Here is a 20,305-nt window from a genome sequence, read left to right on the forward strand (position 1 = left end):
GCCCTGCTGCCACACAGAGCGTGGTCCACGTCCCGCTCAACGTTCCCGACTCTATGAAAGAAGACATGCAAGACTCCAGAGCGCAGTCCTCGCATGAACCAGAAGTGACTCCAGTGTCACAAGCCTCCACAGCAAGCTCGTGGACAGACTCCACAATTGCAGAAACACAAGACTCCAGAGCGCAGTCCTTGCACGAACAAGAAGTGACTCCAGTGTCACAAGCCTCCACAGAGAGCTCGTGGACAGCCTCCACGATAGAAGCAACGCAAGACTGCAGAGCGCAGTCCTTGCATGAACAAGAAGTGACTCCAGAGTCACAAGCCTCCACAGGGAGCTCGTGGACAGCCTCCACGATAGAAGCAACGCAAGACTCCAGAGTGCAGTACTTGCAGGAACACGACCATGAGGGTCTAGCAACCTCTCCTGACCAACCAGCGGCAGACGATGCAAGTCTGCCATGCTCACGTGAACAGCAAGAAGGCTATAACAGCCTACCATGCTCCACTACACAGCAGCATGACCATGACGGTCTCTCATGCTACAATGAAGGGCACAGCGCTGAAGACTGTTCAAGCCCAACTGAAGACAAGCCAAAGGAATCGCCTCTTCCAAGCCCGAAGAAAAAAGGTTTATGCGCTGACCTTCAGGATCATTATAGCCGAACAGAGATGAATAATGCTGCACGGCCACAGAAGGATGCTGAGGATTTGCTAAAGAAATTAATTGAATGTTTAACTTGCAAGGAGCAGACTGAGAATTGCCAGTGTTTTAGTGCGGATCGAAAAAATGGACAAGACATTGATCCTCAGTTAATGGAAATAACACAACCTGAATCATATCTACAGCAGGGGCAAATGTCTCCCTTCAACACAACGCCGCAAAGTCCCAACTTCGAAGACCAGCAGTTAGTCAGTAATGACTCTTCAAACCTTGAGGGGAACATTAATTGCATTGAACCTATACACACTCCACTGATAAATGAGCAGAACATTGGAGCAAGACTCCTGAGGACACCGACATCGAGTAGCCAGATAACGAATTTAAAACCCACAGCAGTTTCAAGTGAACCAAGTGTGCTTTCCACTAATGGTGAAGATGCAGATAAGGTCGACCCGATTATCCATTGTACCACACTAACCCCAGTGATTAAGCAGTTATGTATGGGGAGTATAATGTGGGCAATTGAGAACAGTAAAAGAGAGACTGTGACCATGCCAGTCCCAGCAAAATCAGACCCAGAGACCATGAAGGCATGTACATTAGACAAAGATACATATGAGGTACCTGAGAAGAAAAGTGAAACGGAATGTTCTTTGGAAAATAGTACAATGTCGATAGAAACATTGGATCCTATATTCGAGACCATACATATGGGAGAATTTGGGGATAATAAACAAGGTTCTGCAATGTCTGGGGGAAGATTTAAAATTCCAAAGAAGAAAAGCCCAAATGAAGGACAACGGCAAGACAATGACAGTCCACCGACATGGTGTGCACCACCAGATGAAAACTCTGACAATTTACCCAACCATAGTGAACAGCAAGCTGCTAATGAGGATCTATCCACGGGATGTGAGACGAGTGACGACAGCATCCCACTTCCCATGCAAAAGGTGCAAGGTGACAGACCTCGCCTAGTGCGTACCGAGGCACTCGACGATCACGGTGGGACCACTGACGACTGCGGTGGCGGCGCACCGCTTCCACCCTCGATGGCTCGAGCCTCTCCACTGGTAGGTGCATTCCTGCATGTTCCGACTCCAGAAGTGCAGCTTCAGGGAATCTCGGCTGCCTCCAGTGAACCTGTTGGGACTCCGGACGGGGAGCATCGACGGAAGGCAGACCGGACTCCAGATGGGGAGCAGCCAAGCGCCGATTCGCGCACGCCAGACCTTGCTCCGGACGGGCGGTGTCGCGGCCTCGGTGATGGCACGCTCAGGGTGACGGCGGATGTCACGGCGACAGGGAATGGATCGCGTGGCAGTCCCACTGGGTCGGCAGTGGCAACCAGCACCGGCGGTCCAAGATGGACACACCAATTCGCGCCATCGCCAGACGTTGATGCGAGCAACAATTCTCTCTCCAAGGCGACATGCTTCGACGTTTCTCTGCGGAGTCGCCCTTCCGGCACAGCAGGTGGCCGGAACCAGCGTGCACGGTCTCGGCCAACTTCCACATCTGGCACAGTCATCGCCTTGCATGATATTAGTGATGGTGCTACTTCGATGGCAACGACCCATCGGCTACAAGATGCCGTCCACCACAAACATAAAAAGAAAAAAGACTCCACCTTGTTCCTGGCATGCAGGGCGGATGGATTGGTGCGTAGGCGCAATCAGCGAGCTTTGCGCCGCCTTCCACGCTCGCAACTGAACCGTACGCACACGCCGGATCCTCCACTGGTTCCCAAGGATGACTTCGTGGAGATGCCACGGATCATGCCCCTTCCATCGCCACCAGAACTAAACCACAGCCAAGGCAACACTAACAAAGATGTTGAATGTTATATTTGCACGAATGAAAAAACCAAGCACTGCACGAAGTACAACAAATGGTAAAGTAGAGACTTCGGCAGCAGCATCACCTCCAACAGTCCAAGGTAAACCAGTGTGACCACAAATCTCCACAGCTGAACCGGCTTGAGGACCAGCCCATTCTTGAGGCGGTCACCCATTAGACTGGACTTATAACGCTGTTCATACGTTCAAAAAGTCAAACACTTCTGTATTATAACCTGTTGTTGTTTATTGTTCCAGATATCGTTTGACCGGACCACTGTTCAAGTTTTTTTTTCTCTCTCGCATCCATTTTTGTTATGGTACAACCTTGTTAGTGTGACGCACCCGACATCGCCCCATGTAAATAGTTACGTCATATACACACGCTGTACACAACACACACACACACTCTTAGATGCACTCACGACACAATTATATTTATAACCACGTAGGCACATATCTTTGTAAAAAAGGGGGATGTCATGATATTCAAACACACACATCATGATAGACACACCAACAGACAAATCAGAACACACAACACCACAACCAATGACAGAAAGATATAAAAGCACAGACACGACCCCCGGTGGTCAGTATTAGCTGCAGAGGAGGACCAGGACAGATCTGCTACCAAACACACTCAGGGAGACAGCACGTGCAGAGTATCCAGAACGAACTGTATTATAAGAGTTAAAATAAAATAGAGTTGTACCACATACAACTGTGTTGGCTCATCTGTGCACCAGAGCACCCAACACCACACCAGCCTCCCCGAACAGGCGCCGGAATGTGGCAACTAGGGGCTTTTCACAATAACTTCATTGAAGCCTACTTTTGACAATAAGCGATTTTCATTTCAGTAGACTGTAATATTTCCCAACATTTGAACCTAATTTGAATGGACAGACACCAGGTCCTCCCCATTGTTTCTATTTGAAAATCGTACAGTTAAGCAGCTCCCCCAGCTGACCTCCAAGTCCTATCTGTTCAGAATTACCCTCAGGAGTTATCATAACTCGAGAATAAAATTCTGTCCATGCTTTTCAAATAACTATCATTATGTTGAAAAAAAAACCTTCCTGTCAGGCAAAGACTGACATCTGTAAATATGAGCTTGATTTGACTAAGCTAACGTGATATCATTGTCGTCTGCTGCAATTTTCATGATAATAGTGTTTGTGAGCATTTTCAAACATGTAATCTCTAAGATTGTTGATCATTTTTGTTAATTGGCTTTACTGATCTATTTCCAAATTGCAATGTATTTTACCAGCCGACTGAATAGAAAGCAAACCAAAAAAAAATGTATATATTTAGAATGCCTTCTCACAAATGGGCTTTTCATATGTGCCTAGCAACACCCTAGTGATGAAATGGTACAATGCATCTCCAGTGGCACACAAAAAGCTCTTCTTAATATTATTAACCTAACACCATATCATAAAACTATTTTCTGGCTCAGGTATCCTTCTGCTATGTAATATTCCCTATCAAATAAGATAGCTTGGGAAAATGTTTCCAGGTCTCATCAACCCAATGCCGCTCCTGAGCCAACTGCTATAAGTTGAATAAGAGTGCCATGAAAATACTTGCCTTCTTTTTGTCTCCTTTCCTGGACTCTGTATAAATTACTTGCTTTCACTTAATTGCTTTCTCCCTCTCCATCTGGAAGATCACAACTTACATCTGTCTGTGTTACAGTGCGTTGAGGACCAACATGATGTATCACTCTAATATTTAGTGATTTAATCACTTATAAATGTCAGAGTTACACACTAATTTGAAGACATTCTGCACATGGCAACAAATTGGCTGAAATATGAGTCAGAAGCACACACTGATTTTCCATGGAGTGGCAGCATTAATGGAGAGAAGGCTGGCATGCTATCTAATTTATTGGCAGCTAGATGGGCTCATGAAGCTGGAGGGATAAGCAGAGGCCTTGCAGCTTGAAAACAGCAGAGGTTGCATTGGTAGGTAAACAAGGGAGAGACACTTCAAAATGGAGGGATCTTCCCACCAACACTTGTAAATTTAAATTTTAAAATGGTGTTTGCATCCTCTCATCACTCTGGGGGCAGGATTGGTGCAAGGGGTGCCTGCACTTGCTGCAGAATCCCAGGCAGGCTGGAATGCTGACACAGGTCTGCCACCAGGAGGCCACCTCCAGGCTGTTAAGCTGGCTTCGATCTTCCACGGAAACCCAGAGGCCAAATGGTAAATCCCAGTTGAGCTCTAATATGACTTCAATCAGCTCTTTATAACTTGGATCAGCTGCATACTGCATGTGTCTGGGTAGCCCCTCCGCAATCCTCATCCTGCCCCTGCAAAAATGTGCCAGGGGCAGGATCGAGCCGAAAAGCCGGCATGCACTCTAATGGTGCTATTTGTAGTGCCCAACAGTCTCCGAGCCTGGTCCCAGCAATGCCTAAAATTTAGGCCCTGGTTTTCATTTCAGGACTCCAACCTAAACCTCTGACTTTCAATGTGATTAGGCAAATCACAAAACCTTGCGGCTAACGTACAATTTACAACTTGCATTTATACGGTGTTCTCAGTATTGGAAAAAGAACCTGGAGAATTTTACAGTAGATTAATATGGACACTAAATCAGAAGAATAAATAGATTTTAGAAGCAGAGTTGAAGAATTAGGCTCATTCGTCACCAATTTATTTGGGAGTTGTGTGAGTGCGTGGCAATGTGCCCCGCTGGTGGGTCACAAGAAAGTCAAAATAGACCCCATGTTCCCAGCAGGGGTGCTCATCTTATTTTAAATGCAATATGCTATGTTGAAGAGCAAAAGTAGTTGCCATTTTGGCTACATGCCCAGACAACCTTTAAAATTTCCAGTACATAATAGTATAATGCCTCTAAAAAGTGTGTACTTACCTCACCATTATTAGGATTAATTCAAATAGAATAGTTGCAGTATTTTTAATTTCCACTTTATGTATAAGTGTTTGACTTGACCTAATTAACTTTTTCCTTTGTGTAACAGCTAATTTTCAAGTGTTAAAATTAGGGACTTTCAACTTGATTTTGCTTCGATTGCTTCTCTTTTGCGTGCTCACCCATGGTATTGCCATGGGAGGGAACAGTGAAAGGTCTGATCATTATTTTCCAATCCGGAGGACTGGAGACTTGCTTGTTTAAAAGGGGAGCGAGGGATAGACCAAATAATTAAAGGCCAATCAGTCTAATCTCGGTAGTGAGCAAATTATTTGAATCAATTCTGAGGGACAGGATAAACTGTCACTTAGAAAAGCACAGATTAAATAAGGACAGCCAGCATGGATTTGTTACGGGAAGGTTGTCAGACTGACTTGATTGAAGTTTTTGAGGAAGTAAAAGGAGGATTAATGAGGGTGGTGCAGTTGATGTGGTCTACATGGAGCAAAGCTTTTGACAAGGTCCCACGTGCAGACTGGTTAACAAAAATGAAAACCCATGGGATCCAGGGATATATAGCAAGCTGGGTACAAAATTGGTTCAGTGGCAGGAAACAGGGTAATTGTTGATGGGTGTTTTTGTGACTGCGAGGCTGTTTACATTCTGGTTCTGCATGGCTCAGTACTAGATCCCTGCCTTTTGTGATATACATTCATGATTTGGATGTAAATGTAGGAGGAATGATCACGACGTTTACAGATGGCACAAAAATTGGCCATGTGGTTGACAGTAAGGAGGATAGCTGTAGACTGCTGGAAGATATCAATGGGCTTGCCAGGTAGGCAGGAAAGTGGCAAATGGAATTCAACCCAGAGCAATGTGTGTTGATGAATTTGGGAAGATCAAACAAAGCAAAGTAATACACAATATGTGGGAGAATATGGAGAGGTGCAGAGGAAGTGAGGGACAATGTAGTGAATGTTCATAGATCCCGAAAGTGGCAGGATAGTGTTGATCGGGTGATTAAGAAGGCGTATGGAATAATTTCCTTTATTAGCCGAGGCATAGAATAGAGCGGGGACGTTAGGCTGGAGCTATATAAATCATTAGTTGGCCACTATCTACGTTCTACGTGTATTTTTGGACACCTCATTACAGAAAGGACATAATTGCACTAGAGAGGGTTCAGAGGAGATTTACGAGGATGCTGCCAGGACCTGAAATATTGCAGCAGTAAGGAAGATTGGATAGGCTGGGGTTTTTCTCCTCGGAACAGAGGAAGTGGAGAGGAAATTCTATTGAGATGTACAAAATTATGAGAGGCCGAGGCAGAGTGGATGGGAAGGAGCTCTTTATCTTAGCACAGAGGCAGTGACGCGTGTCATAGTATACACACAGGTATATGATGGTGCACAGACAGGCAGTGATTGACACACAGGATGACCAGTGAACACACAGAACACAGCAGCCAATCACCAGACAAGACACGACCACTATAAAGCCAGAGGGCACTAGTTTTCCCGCTCTCTTGGGATCTAGCCTCTGAGACAGTCAGAGCCCATGGGCAGCAACTAGAACATACACCATGTGGTAGTAAGATAGTCTGGTCAGGTTAGCCTCAGGTCTCCAGTCAAGTCAGCATAGTGTCAACCCACAGTTAAAGTATGTATGATAGTTAAGAGTTCAATAAAATCAAGTTGCATTTCTTCAAGTGTTGGAAGCCTGCCTCTCTCACTGCTGCAGCAAACGCAGTCCTCGCAGACCCAGCATACCCAACACATCAACAAGGGGGCGTAGTTTTAAAGTGATTGCTGGAAAGTTTAGAGGGGAATGAGGAAAATGTTTTCACTCAGAGGGTGGTAGTGGTCTGGTACTCACTGCCTGAAAGGGTGCGAGAGGCAGAAACTTTAATTTCATTTAAATGGTGCCTGAAGCATCCCAACCTGTAGGGATACTGACCAAATGCTGGACAGTGGGTTTAGGCTGGTTGCCTAGTTTGTTTAGCAGGCGAAGACACGACGGAACAAGTGGCTTCCTCGTGCTGTAAACTGTCTACGCTCTTGAATTCTTTGCTCTCTGTACAATACCATATTAGGTCAATCTGCACCATGCAGCTTCCTATTTTGGGGAGCTCACCGTGCTTCATTGGGTTAATGTTACACAATACAGTGGATTTTAAGCTGGCCTCTGGTTTCAATCTGGTCAGTTTTTCTTCCCTAGTAGAAGCAGCATTGAAACATCTTCAAGAGGGTGGCTGATTTAATGTTGTGGAAAATATTTTCAAAACTAGTTAATATTTACAATGGACTGTTTACAGCTTTTACACGTTTGGCTTTTAAAAAGCCTAAAGTCTGCTATTATCTTTGGTCAGTGTTGAATAGTAAGTAGTGCAACTCCAGTTGGATTGTATTCTTAAAATTAAAGCTGACGCCGTGTCAATTCAGTGTTCACTACTTGCTTTCAGAGGACAAAATCATTGATTTTTGTATGTTAGCATCATGGTTTAATGTGATACTGTCTAAGTGTGTGACTTCACTGATTACATAGCTTCCCCTTTACTGAGACGATAAAAACAGTTATTTTGTTCCAACTGAAAAGGAGTTTATGGAAACTTACTTAATTTAAAGGTGATACTTACTCTTTGGCATTGTTTTCCCGTGGGGATGGATGTCCTTTTTTGAATTATTTAATTATTTTGCACAAATTAAACTTGGCATGTCTATGCCAGCCTACAAGAATTACCACAGTGACAGTATTTTTACAACAGCTGTGATTAGTTTTGAAGTGACTGATTGAAGGTATGGGGCGGATTCTACAAAATGGAGACTAAGTGTTCGCGCCATTGTGAATGCCGTCGCATTTCACGACGGCGCAAACAGGGCCCGGCCACAACCTATTCGGGCCCCCACAAGGGCCAGCACGGCGCTGGAGCAGTTCACGCAACTCCAGCGTCCTTACGCGGCGCCAAATGGGCGCCACGCCATCCTGCGCATGCGCGGGAAACTTCTTACGCGCGACGGCCCCTCACCAACATGGCGCGGGTGTTCTGGGGCCGTCCACGGAAGGAGGTAGGCCCGGGGGGGGGGGGGGGGGGGAGAGAGACCGGCCAGCCGATCGGTGGGCCCCGATCGTGGGCCAGGCCCCATCGGAGCCATCCCCCCCCCGGTGAAGCAGCCCCCCCCACAGGCCGCTCCCCCGGCGTTCTCGCAGAGTTCCCGCCAGCAGCGACCAGGGGTGGACGGCGCCGGCGGGAACCTGTCGTGTCGTAACGGCCGCTCGGCCCATCCGGCCGGAGAAAAGCGGGGGCCTGTATGAAGCACCTCGATTGCCCTCTCGGCGGATTCTCCGATGTGCGCGGCACAGACCACGATGATGGCCTTGGGATACCCAACCGCAGATATATTCAAGTGAGCCTAACTGCTGACTTGAATATGCAAATCTGGATCCTGCCCAGTAAGAGATCCAAGTGTGGCATTTTCCAGCTCTCCAGCTCCACAGCTGAGCTTTTAGTCCAGATTTTGAGCCACTCTGAAGACTGCCACTGTGGCGGGGGCTGATAGGTCGGCTCCACAGAGATTGGGTGCCCTTGATCAGCGCAGAGAGAAAACCCCTGGCACCCGCCACCAGCAATTCCACTGATTTCTCTACCCTCATAAGCATAGGGGGCTCCTCCCCCCCCATTACAAGCATCAGCATTACAGTCTCCTCCCTCCCCCCATTTGATACTACACTGGCGAGGTATGAATATTCAGTGCGGGAGGAATCATGTGGCGGGGGTGGTGATCGGTAAGTACATTGGGCAGGATTCACCGTTCCCTGACGCTGATTTCGTAATCTCTTCTGGCACCGATATCGAGGGCGGTACATGTTTGACGCAGATTTTGTATCCTCCGCCCCCTCTGAATGGCTTCATTGCGTCACGCGCCGCACGCCATTGGGACAGCGTTAGCGTGTCACCTGTAGGCCCTCACACGATGCTCTGCCCCCGATGGGCCGCTTTCCCGAACGCACGGTTGACGTGTGGTCTCTGCGGTCGGGAACCAGGCGTGGCGGCTGCGGACTGTGTCCAGCACCGCCCCAGTCGGGTGAGAGCCATGCTGCTGGATGGGGGTGGCTTTTGTGAGGGCTGGGGGGCTGGTGGGAGGGCTGGGGGGGCTGGTGGGAGGTGAACAGGAGGCACTATCTGGCATGTCGGGTCCACGCACAGCCACGCTATGTTTTACAGCGCGACCGCTCCAGGTCATTGCCATGCGCATGCACAGCCATGGACCTGGCCATTCTCTAGCCGTTTTTATCGTGGGAGCCGGGAGTTTTACGTGGCACATCATGCTAGCCCATCACCAGTCGCAGGATCGGCGAGGGGTTGAAGCCGATTTTTTGACGTATAACGCCACAGATCCTCCGCACTTAGGCTCAAAAATGGTGAATCCAGCCCATTGAAATGTGTTAAAATATATTTAAATGAGGTTACTGCCTTTTCTCACACTCATGTGATTTTCCACCTGGGTTGCTATTCCCACTGATGACTAATGTGGGCTGAAAATCCCCTCGGGTCTTGATGGCCATGGAAGGTGTGTCCATTATGTAGCTGAACAGGCTGTTTATCAACCTGCATATCCTTCCAATGTGCCTATGTCAGGCAGTAAGAGCAGGAGAGGTGCCTGGTCAGCCTTCCTTGATGCAAAGTGGTTTCCCTCAAGCTGTAGCCTCTGGCTTCATGCTAGTGACTTGTTCGAGGAAAAAGTAAGCTACAGAAACTGTTGTAAGCATGTACTTTGTCTGCCTCGCACACGGGGACAAGAATTGAGAGCAATTACAATTTGTGGTGTCTGACCCCCCCCCCCCAAGCGGCGATCGATCGGCTGATGCGGTCACATGACCCAGAGAAACCAATCATGGAGACAGGGTGGGGGTTCATCTCAGCAAGTGTGAGCTTTTGCCACAGATTAATTCCGGACACCGACTGGCAGCCACAAAGCTGTAAGATGGTGTGCTGTAAATAAACGTTAATTATTCCATACCTAAGTGGTGAGCCAAAGTTATTACACAAGTGTTATTACTTTTATTTTTCACCAAAAGTCTACTTTTCTTACACTTTATGTCAATTATAGTCTCAAGAGGCACATCATTTGTGCTGCAGGCAGTTAAAAATAGAAATACTAAATTTAAAACAACTTGTGGAGTTGAATACAGATAATGTAAAGATTTTGAGACAGATCGCACATGGGGATTTTACTCAGTCTTTTTTCCGATCAGCCACTCATTAAAAAGCAGCAGAAAATACGAAGTACCTCACAGTTCTCAGTGGGGAATTGTCTGTATCATGATCAACCTACATTGCTCTTTAAATTATTCCTCCCCTCATTTGGCACATGCTTCCTTCTCCTCTGTGCACAAGTAATACGCTGTAACCATTTTCTCAACATTACTTAGTCCTCAACCACCTACCTTTCTCCTCCGCCACCTGTAACATTTGCAGTGATAATCGAGTTTTATTTTTACTTTTCCTTTTGGCTCTTATCAAAGAAGAAAAATCTGTTAGCTTCCTTGGTAATTTGCACGAGGCCATAAGGATCCAGAAGATGTGCTATAGTCATCCATTTGTTGTTTGTTAGTTGAGTTGGAGGTGGTTGGAGGCTCTGTTCCTGTGATCAACGAGTTGAAGTAATGCAGCTAGTTTATTTTGGTAGTTTTTTTCAGCTCAAACTACGATGGTGAAGAAAAAAATGCAAATTCTTTCAGGTCAAATTGGAAGAGGGGGGAAGCAATTTACGGTAAATAGCATAGTTAACTCACAGACTAGAAAACATCTAAGCTAATATCATGATTTGCATGCCACACATTTATTGGATGGCTAACCTGAGGCTTTGATACCTCATCATATTGATGGTTAACTCCCAAAGGACTGAATGGAAAGAAAGTGTTAATTTTCTATTGTATGACCTATCAGAAGATAAGCTATTTGGATTTACTGGGATCTTGTGCACACTAAATAAAGGAAAAATATTTATTTGCAAAATCCAATCAAATTTGATCTTAATAGTAAAGAAGAAAGCACCTGTCAGATCTCATTCCTCCCGAAGAAAAACCTCACTGTATTCTCAATTCATAAACATGTACTCATGCCAAATCCATTAAGAGCTTAAGAAAGCAGTAACAAGATGCTCTACTCATCTGACAATATTCTTGCGGCTCCTTATGTATCTCATCCATACTGATGTTGAAGTAAATAAAAAAATTGGTGGGCTGTGAAATGATCTCTGAGTCTCAGACGACGTCCAAGAGTGCAGGTAGCAAACCTGTTTAGTAAAACAAAGAAGTTGTGAGTCAGAATCAAAAGTATGCATTTGCTACCTGTTTCAATGTAAAGATGGTTGATCTGTATTTTTAATAAAAATTAGTCCCAGGACTCCTTTATAAATATATTCCCAACAGGGCCCTTGCCACGCTATTGCGTTTTGTATGGATTCCGGTTTGATTGCTGAAAATAATTGATTGAAGTAGTCATCCAACTTCAGTTTAATTACTGCAGAATGTATTACATTTAAAAGATTAAGGACAAAGAAATAAAGTTGGTTTCATGCTCGGTGATTGTGCAACACTAGTTTTGCTTCAGGTATATATGATGGAGAAGTAATTCTGCCACATCTTCTGTAAAGAATGTATCAAATTTAACTTGCATATAGCATCAGTAAGACATTAATAAGTTAATCTGGTGACCTTCCTTACTTTAATTTTACTTAAATGCAATTCAGTAAATTACATTAATTTGCAGATTTAGCGTTTTCTATTGTACATTAAAGCAATGAATAACAATGCCTTTGAGATGCTGCTGATCGCGCAAACACCTGTCAAGATAAACACATCTTTCTCAGGGGAGCTTTAGTTTGGCAGGATCCGTGTTAGGGGAAAAAAACAAAACAATAAAGAGAATTTTTTTGAAAAATATAGTCAACAAAATTTCTTATTTTCAAAAGGAAATAATTTCATCGCATTTCCCCCTTTTGTCTACGACATTGTCTCCATCTCTGTTATAGGATTGTACACTTGAATATCTGTCAGTGAAAGGGAGAGGTGTTCCTTTGTGGAGATGAGTGTGCAATTAGAAGATCATCAAAAATGATGGATGAGTAGTTTGTGTCGAGGCATATTTAGTAGCTTTGGATTGAGCACCTGGTGGACCGTTCGGGGAGGTTTCTGACCAATCACAACAGTGCCTGCCTTCGTTTAAAAATTGTAAAGGACTAACTGAGGATACAGGAACCTCTGAACTGTCTTTCTGGGGGAGATTGGGATTTTATTTATTAAATTGACATTGCAGTATGATGTGCAGTTTGATTCAAAGTGAGGATTTTAAGTTTCTGTAAATTTTCTTTTGCTCCAGGCTTTGCATATCTTTGCTTCTTTTTAAAATCAAGCTAGTATTTGATATCCTAGCATATTTCTATATCCCTATTTTAAAATAGGCTCTTCCTCTGCAATGCATCCAAGCTTCAGTGATTTGCTGTTTTGAGACTGCAGATTTGCATAGCCTTCTCACCAGCATGGTCTGTTCCAGGTCCTTTCATAAGTGTACACAATTCAGTGAGGAATATCCTCTGGCATTATTCTCACTACCCTGACTACTGTATTCGGATTGGAAAGCAGGCTATTTATTGGGTGGCTTTGGTCAGACAGAGTGCTGTGCTGTGTGTTACATTTTTTTTTCCAGGCTGTAACTGGATTGTGGAGCATTTTAATTTCCCTTACAGCATTGTGAAGTGCCATCCTGTAAAATTTAAATGATATTGAATACCCAGTGGATGATGATGATGTGCCTTATGTAGGGAGAAAAGAAAGATCCTCAGCAGTCTCAGTCCTGGATCTATTGGAGTATTAACATAAAAGAACCTGGTAGCTACTGCTGGAAATGCAGGTAGTTATGTTTTTCTAGCTGGGAACAGACACACTGCACTGACTGGATTTTTAAAAGTATGCTGTGGATTTCCTAGCAGAAGAGGACAGCAGGAATAGAAAACTGTGAGGCAGACTTGAAATAATGGGCTGTGTACAGTTGTGACATTTGTTACATGGGGGATGCAAATCTTTTTCTCAGGGAGCATCATGAACCCGAGAGCAACAGCGAAGTCCAGCTTTGAAACTATCACAACCTGTGTTCATTTGGCATTTTGGATAGTTCTTTTGACTTTCAGCTGTTTTTTTGGAGTGTCATGGAGTGCTTCGAGCTTAGGTGGAGCTCACCATATTCACCATTTTCATGGCAGCAAACACCACTCAGTGCCTATTGCTATATACAGGTCTCCTGCCTCACTGCAAAGAGGACATGGTGGGTCTTTGCTTTTTATTTACCTTCTAATTCTTCATGTTTATGTCATTGTAGTGCATAGTCTACACTTGAAGCGTTGTGCAGTTAAGATGAGTCTTGCTATTGCCTGTAAGATAGTTCGTTGTTAAGACGGTGTAAGAAGAAAACACAATGTGTAATGTGTGTTTTCACAAACCACAATATCCAATTGTTTTAATTAAAAGAATACTTCAAAATCAATTAAACTTTTGGATACTGATCTGCGTTCAAACAATAATGAATATACAAAAGAATTAAAAGATCACTTAAAATTACTGTTCATAATCTATGCAATGCACAGTCATCCTTTGTTTCTATCTTCATATTTAGCTGGTGCTGTCTAACTGTTCCGATATTAAATTCATGCTAATGGAAGTCTCAGTCCTTATATTTTATTTTTCATGTGCTCATTTAGGAACACAGTTTAATGATGAAATACTGAATTGGTCTGTAATTGCCTTCAAACTGTTGCCCTGACCACCTATTCTAGTCGGTAATGCCATGTTACAACAGTAGTAATGTTTAAAACCCAAGGCTAACTGAACTAAGGATCTCTCAATCTGTCATCTTTAATCTCTGTGCACTTCATGATTGTTGGGGCTTCATTATTTGTTTCTCACTCTTTTTTTAAAAAAAATCAGTGAGAGAATAAACCAAACCCCAAGAAACAGAAAATGTCTATTTCAAGTGGGCTATTTTAAACTAAATAGAATGAAAGCGTGAGCATACATAATTTAAGCAGCACCACAATCACACTGTTCCCATGGTCTTAGTTTAACAGCAGCTAAAACAGTGGCTTGCTTTCTTCAGTGAAACCTGCAGCTGTTGATTTGAATATATAGGTTCATCCTTCTTCATTTTCCCTTCATTCCATGCTTCATTTAAACCATCATCCCATGCCACTCCTGAGGTGAAAAAACAGATCTTATGCTTAACCTTTGCATACTTGCACAGGTTGACCCTGTATGGATGATTAGACATCAGAATCTAATTTGATCTTTTGTTATTAGACACTCTTCTTGAATGACCGAAGCAAAAGCTTAAGAAATGTGAAGTGGGTATATTCAATAAGAGCTGTTGCTCTTGAATTTAATTTTCCACATAATTTCACAAAGCCCTAGTCATTAGTATTGTGATTCAGCACTCACATATCTTTCTTTTAAATTTTTAATTGTCAGCATATTGAATTGAAAGAAATTTCCAGTAAGAGGTTGGTGAATGCTGTCCGATTTTTAACTGAAATATTGATGTTGTTGAATTTTTCATTTATTGTTTACCTGTTCTAAAGCAATAACTTGTGGATAATTTGCACACAGGAAAAAAACCCTAGGTAAAATATGGGTGATTTTTTTTTTGTTCTCTTTGTCTTGCCAGTTGTATATTGTGTTTCCATTAATATTATTGGCTGTATATCCTCATTTCCCATGTTTCTGTGAGATATGCAGTCTTTGATGTTGTCTGTAGAACATCTACTGCGCTGTAATCACAAGTGGACCAATGTCGATAGATTCTTGATAAGTATCTCAATACAAGCTCCGATGCTCCAAAATGTACACAATATATTAGCTTGTATGGATTCATTTTTAGTAACACATGAATAACAGTTCTATTTTATTAATTTGCCTGTAAGTATCATTCCATTAGGATAACCACTGTTTTGTGTAAGATGTTAAGGGGACAAATACTCTTACTTTTGTCTTATACATTTTAATGATGATCGTCGTGCTGATTATTCAGCCATTAATCGAGTAAAATGTTTGCATTAAAATAATTAACGGGTGGACAAAAGGGTGTCTTTCGATTAGTAGGAATTTGAGCAAAGCAACTTTTATATATTCAAAACAATGTTGCTACCAATTTAATGTCCAGGAGTATTAATTTGTTAAGCACATGAATCTAAAAGTGACAACTAAACCAACAACCTGACTAAGCGAATAAAATTCCCCAGGTCCTTCTCAAACCCTTGTTTGTGTTGATTATTGTACATGGACAGAATCAGCTGTAATGAGGATGTTTACAGAGCAATATTTTTTTTAATCAGTCAGACTCGCTCTTACTCAGTTCTGCACAGTTTAACCCATTCCACTATTCTTTCAACCAGCGCATCGAACAAACTTCTGCTGCCTTTTAAAATCTGATTAAATTGCCTAGATTTATAAATATAGTTGAGAGATTGATAATACTTGTAATGTCTTAAATTATGGTGATATTGATTATTTTTGTTCTTGGATGATAACAGAAAGGGGTAATATGAAGTGACAAAAAGACAATGAAATAGGAAACTGGAAGTGTGGGCGCCAATGTCTTGTAAAACAAATGATCGAAAACTGCTAATTGTCTTCAGTTTCATAGGGGATTTTGTTAGGGATTAATAATGTCGCAAAACTCCACGAGTCAAAGGCATATTATCAAATAATTTGCTGTGTAATTAGCATCTGTGTGCAATTCTTTTACCAGTTATTCAATATTTAAAATTTAGCATCACCGATGGTCAATATCCTGGCGATTTGTATTATGACATTCTTGATCATCTCATTAGCTTTACAACAAAATATTCAGGTTAGGGATTTATTTGTTTTTCTTTCTGTCCTGTATATTGTTTAAATCTTGTGGTTTATTTTTATCTGATTATATAATGTAACTGGCAGAATGAGGAAGAAGACTATAGTGCACAAGTTTTGTTTAAGTATAATATACAAGTATTCATTCACAAAACATTTATTTGTCACGTCTTTTTAATGAAGATATTTAGGGTTTTTTTTGTTGGGTGTTTGAAGTTCACTCTGCCTTCATGAACTGAACATTAGAAATATATAAGAAGCTTACTTTAATTTTTGTTTCAAACAGTTTTATGATCCTATCTCTCAATTAAATTTGTGTAATTGGTGGAATCCCTGAAAGTTAAACCTAAATTTGCAAATTAACATGTGGAATTAAATTTTGCCGAGTCATTGTGTAGCAGAAAGGAGACTGGCAGCAGGATATTACAATGTGTTCTATAGTCAGAGAATCAAGTCATCCTAGCTGCTTGTAAAATTGGCACACAATATGGGCTAATGGACAACCACAGGCTCCTAAATTCAAAAGGCTGAATTGACTGATATCCAAACGAACCTATTCTTTGTGGGAAATAAATTGTAGTGCATTCCTGTGCCACTAGAGGGTGTATTGTGCAACAATGAAGGAGAGACAAACAGGGAAGAGGGGATTAGTAGAAATTGTCCTACTTAAACAAGCACATTTCTTCTCAACCAATCATTAAAAAGACCTGACAGCAGCTTCTAGCCAGGGATCAGTCCTGGCTGAATGAGAAAAGTCTGGAAGGGAAAGTGGGAGAGGTTGTGGAAGGAAAATATTTGCTGGAGGCAAAAGAGGTGTTTGGAAAAAGAATAACAGAAGTTATCAACCACTCAATGTTGCAATTTCACAAATACTCAAAAGATAGATGGATGGATAAATATAGTCAATAAAACATTTCAACACAAAAATTCTCAGTATTAGCTTACTTTGGTTTTTATTCCACAAATATATTTTTAACATTCTCCGTATCATTTGTAAGCACATTTATATCAGCAGCCTTGAATCCGATGTCAAAGCAGCAGCAAATTCACAGAAAATCTAAAATAAAGGGACAAGGGTCATTGTCCAGACATGGTCAACACTGAAAATAGTTAAGAAGATGATGAGATGAATTGGGTAATAATTCGATGACTGAAGCATTGGCGTACAAAGCCTGATGACGTGGGAGGAAGGAAAGATTAAGGGAATTGCATAAGGTTTGACATACCAAGAAGAAATAAGATGTAGAGTAAGACTGCACAATTAGTTCTGATTTCAACAGAGTAAGAATGAAGGGGGAGAAAGATCACGTTAATGACCAATATATTGTTGCACCTGAGGAACAGTGAAGAAAAATTAAGAGGGATAAAATGACTGTTACTGAATGTAGGGATGGTTAAATAGAATATAACTATATCAGCTGGAATTCTTATATAATTAGGGCATTATGAGCATGATTCAACGTTGCACCCGGCGTTGCCAGGGGAACTGCCAGGGTACCAGTCTGGCCCTACCCATGAGAGTGGGGAGGGGGGGGGGGGGGGGGTTGAGGGGCCAAAAGGAGATTGGGGGGTGAAGGGGCAAGGTGGTTCTGAAAAAGGGGGAGGTGGGTAGAGATTGGGGCAGCCAGTCAAAATCATGCCCTGATCTGTGAGGAGCCGGTCCTGCTGGCGAGCTCAACTCACCAGTGCAGAAAATCTGCCTAAGTGTGGCCTCGATGGAGAGAAACTTCCCGAGGCCCAAAATATCGACCAACTTGCGCCGAATATTGGGATGAATCGTGGTGTTGCAGCAGCCGAGAAACATGCTCAAAAACAAACTTAGATTTATTTCCACTGAATCGAAATTTTAGAATTGAAGAACTGGTTACACGTGGCAAAATGGCTAAAGATAGCCATTGTACCCAGAAGCCTATAAAATAGGGCCGCTTTGAATGTTATTAAAGATAGATTAATATTACTTCATGTTGGGAACATTCACTGGAATTCTAGAATGAGTCTCCTTTTTTGTAAACCTGTATTGATAAGGACTATCCTTTCACAATTTAAGTGCTTTACTTATTATAAAAGACATTTTTAAAAAGGTGACAACAGAAATTAGTGGTAGTTCTGGCTTTGACAAAGGGTCATCTGGACTTGACACGTTAGCTCTTTTCGGCTTTGACAAACGGTCATCTGGACTCGAAACATTAGCTCTTTTCTCTCCCTACAAAGGCTGCCAGACCTGCTGAGATTTTCCAGCATTTTCTATCTTAATGGTAGTTCAGTCTGGAGTTTGGTGTCATTCCTTATTGAGAAAGAATTTTCGAAAATCTGGTTCAGGGTACCATGAAAGACAAGTGGACACCTAACAGGGTCAAACTTTATCAGACACCTTGTACAAAAAACAGTCATTATAAGAATTCAACCTTAAACTCACCGAAGAAACTTAAAAAAAAACTTTAAGAGCAACTGGATGTGATTCTCCACCCACCCACATTGCATCCAATGCGTCTCCCACCATTCCCAGAGAATCGAGAGAGAGCCCCTAAATGAGGTCCACACCAGGCGCTTAACGGAATGCAATGCTCCTGGCCCGCGACATCGGACATAATCTGGGCATGATCCAGACTCGCATATTTAAGTAAGTATCGAAACTCGTTTAAAAATGCATTTCCGGGTTTTAGCTTTAGCCAGAGTCTCATGGCTCCTGGGATTCACCGCCCTGCCAACACAGTGTGAGGCCGACGGGAATCCGGACTGGTCTCCATCAACGGAAACTATAGTGACCATGCCAGGGTGCCCGGAGGCCATTAGTGACCCCAGGTGATCAGGGACAGGACAGGGGGCCAAGGTACATGGGGCAGTGGTAGTGTGCCAAGGGGCACTGCCAAGGGGAGCGCCTGAGAGAGAGCATGTCCATGAAAGGGGTAGGGGATTGAGGAGGTATGAAGTGGAGGGCCTGAAAGAGGATGGGGGCCTTAAAGGAGAGGGGGGCCTTCGGCAACCCTCTATTAGGGTGTCAGTCATTTGGGTAGGTGGTGGGGGGGTTGGGCCTCACTGGTACCAGCAATTGGGGAGGCCCCGATACCTGTGAGTCAGTTGGGGGGGGGGGGGGGGGGGGGTGCTCACTGCTGGTGGGTAAGAGACCGGTGGAGGCTTTAGGATAGTCTTTTTAAAGGATGCTCCGATCTCCGAGGAGCTTCCTGACTGTTGACTTTAGGTCCAGCACTTCGCTTTCCCAGCGGGAATCTCCCCAGGCTCGAAAGAAATGGCTAAGTGTGGGTGGATTGTGATGAGAATTGCGGCGGAACAGCCGTCGGGATTCTCAATGTTTTTCCCACCCAAAATGACACTTTGGCACTTTTTGGGAGAATTCCGTGCACTATTTCTGTGTCATAGTTTAAACTCACTTTATGCAAATATAGCAGCAAGTGAAAATAATTAAGATTGATATTCGAGGACATTACAAACATGCATTGACCAGATAAATTTGATGTATTTATTAACTTAAAGTGTAGGAAGTTGGTAAAATAAGTGTCTCACATAATTTTCTGGGTGCAGCTTAAGAACCGCTCCTGTATTCTGCTCAAGTCAATTTTTTGAAGAAAGACTCCTGGACCCCTATCATATCTGAGTAATTAGAGCCTAGCAAACATGAAGTGATTATTTTAAACTCGAGTGCAGGTGATTATTGAGGGAGTGCTCATGACCTCGGGGAGCCTCCAAAAAAGGGCTAGGGTTATAATTCACTTAATTTTATTAATGAAATAAAGATGAGGAACAAGGAAAGAAAATGTGAGCAGTATTTCATATTAAAGTTTTTAAAGAAATATTTCCTGTCCTGGATTGCCAGATAACCTCTAGAGGAATCTACACAGAAATGATGCCATTATTCAAATCCGGAATGGACTTGGGATTTACAGAGTATGGTTGTGGAGGGAAAATGGGTTAGTGGAGAAAAGGAAACAGATTTTTTAGAGGCAGCTTTAATGATTGAGGACATTATTGTTTGAACAATAAACAATATTGC

At 43.0% G+C, this 20,305-nt stretch overlaps 1 protein-coding gene across 36 annotated transcripts in view; it reads left to right on the forward strand.

Annotated features, from left to right (window-relative positions):
* Positions 1–20,305, forward strand: part of nrxn1a (neurexin 1a) — a 2,579,010-nt gene that overhangs the window by 1,812,219 nt on the left and 746,486 nt on the right. For 4 of the 36 annotated variants that reach the window (XM_072508133.1, XM_072508140.1, XM_072508148.1 and 1 more), the window contains exon 1: positions 12,926–13,717. The exons of the other annotated variants lie outside the window; for them this stretch is intronic. In XM_072508133.1, the coding sequence (XP_072364234.1) occupies positions 13,468–13,717 (250 nt within the window). In that variant the 5' untranslated portion in view covers positions 12,926–13,467. Of the gene's footprint in view, positions 1–12,925; positions 13,718–20,305 lie in introns of those variants that run through there. 36 annotated transcript variants of the gene reach the window in all.

Source organism: Scyliorhinus torazame, chromosome 1, assembly GCF_047496885.1.
Source record: "Scyliorhinus torazame isolate Kashiwa2021f chromosome 1, sScyTor2.1, whole genome shotgun sequence".
Classification (NCBI taxonomy): Eukaryota; Metazoa; Chordata; class Chondrichthyes; order Carcharhiniformes; family Scyliorhinidae; genus Scyliorhinus; species Scyliorhinus torazame.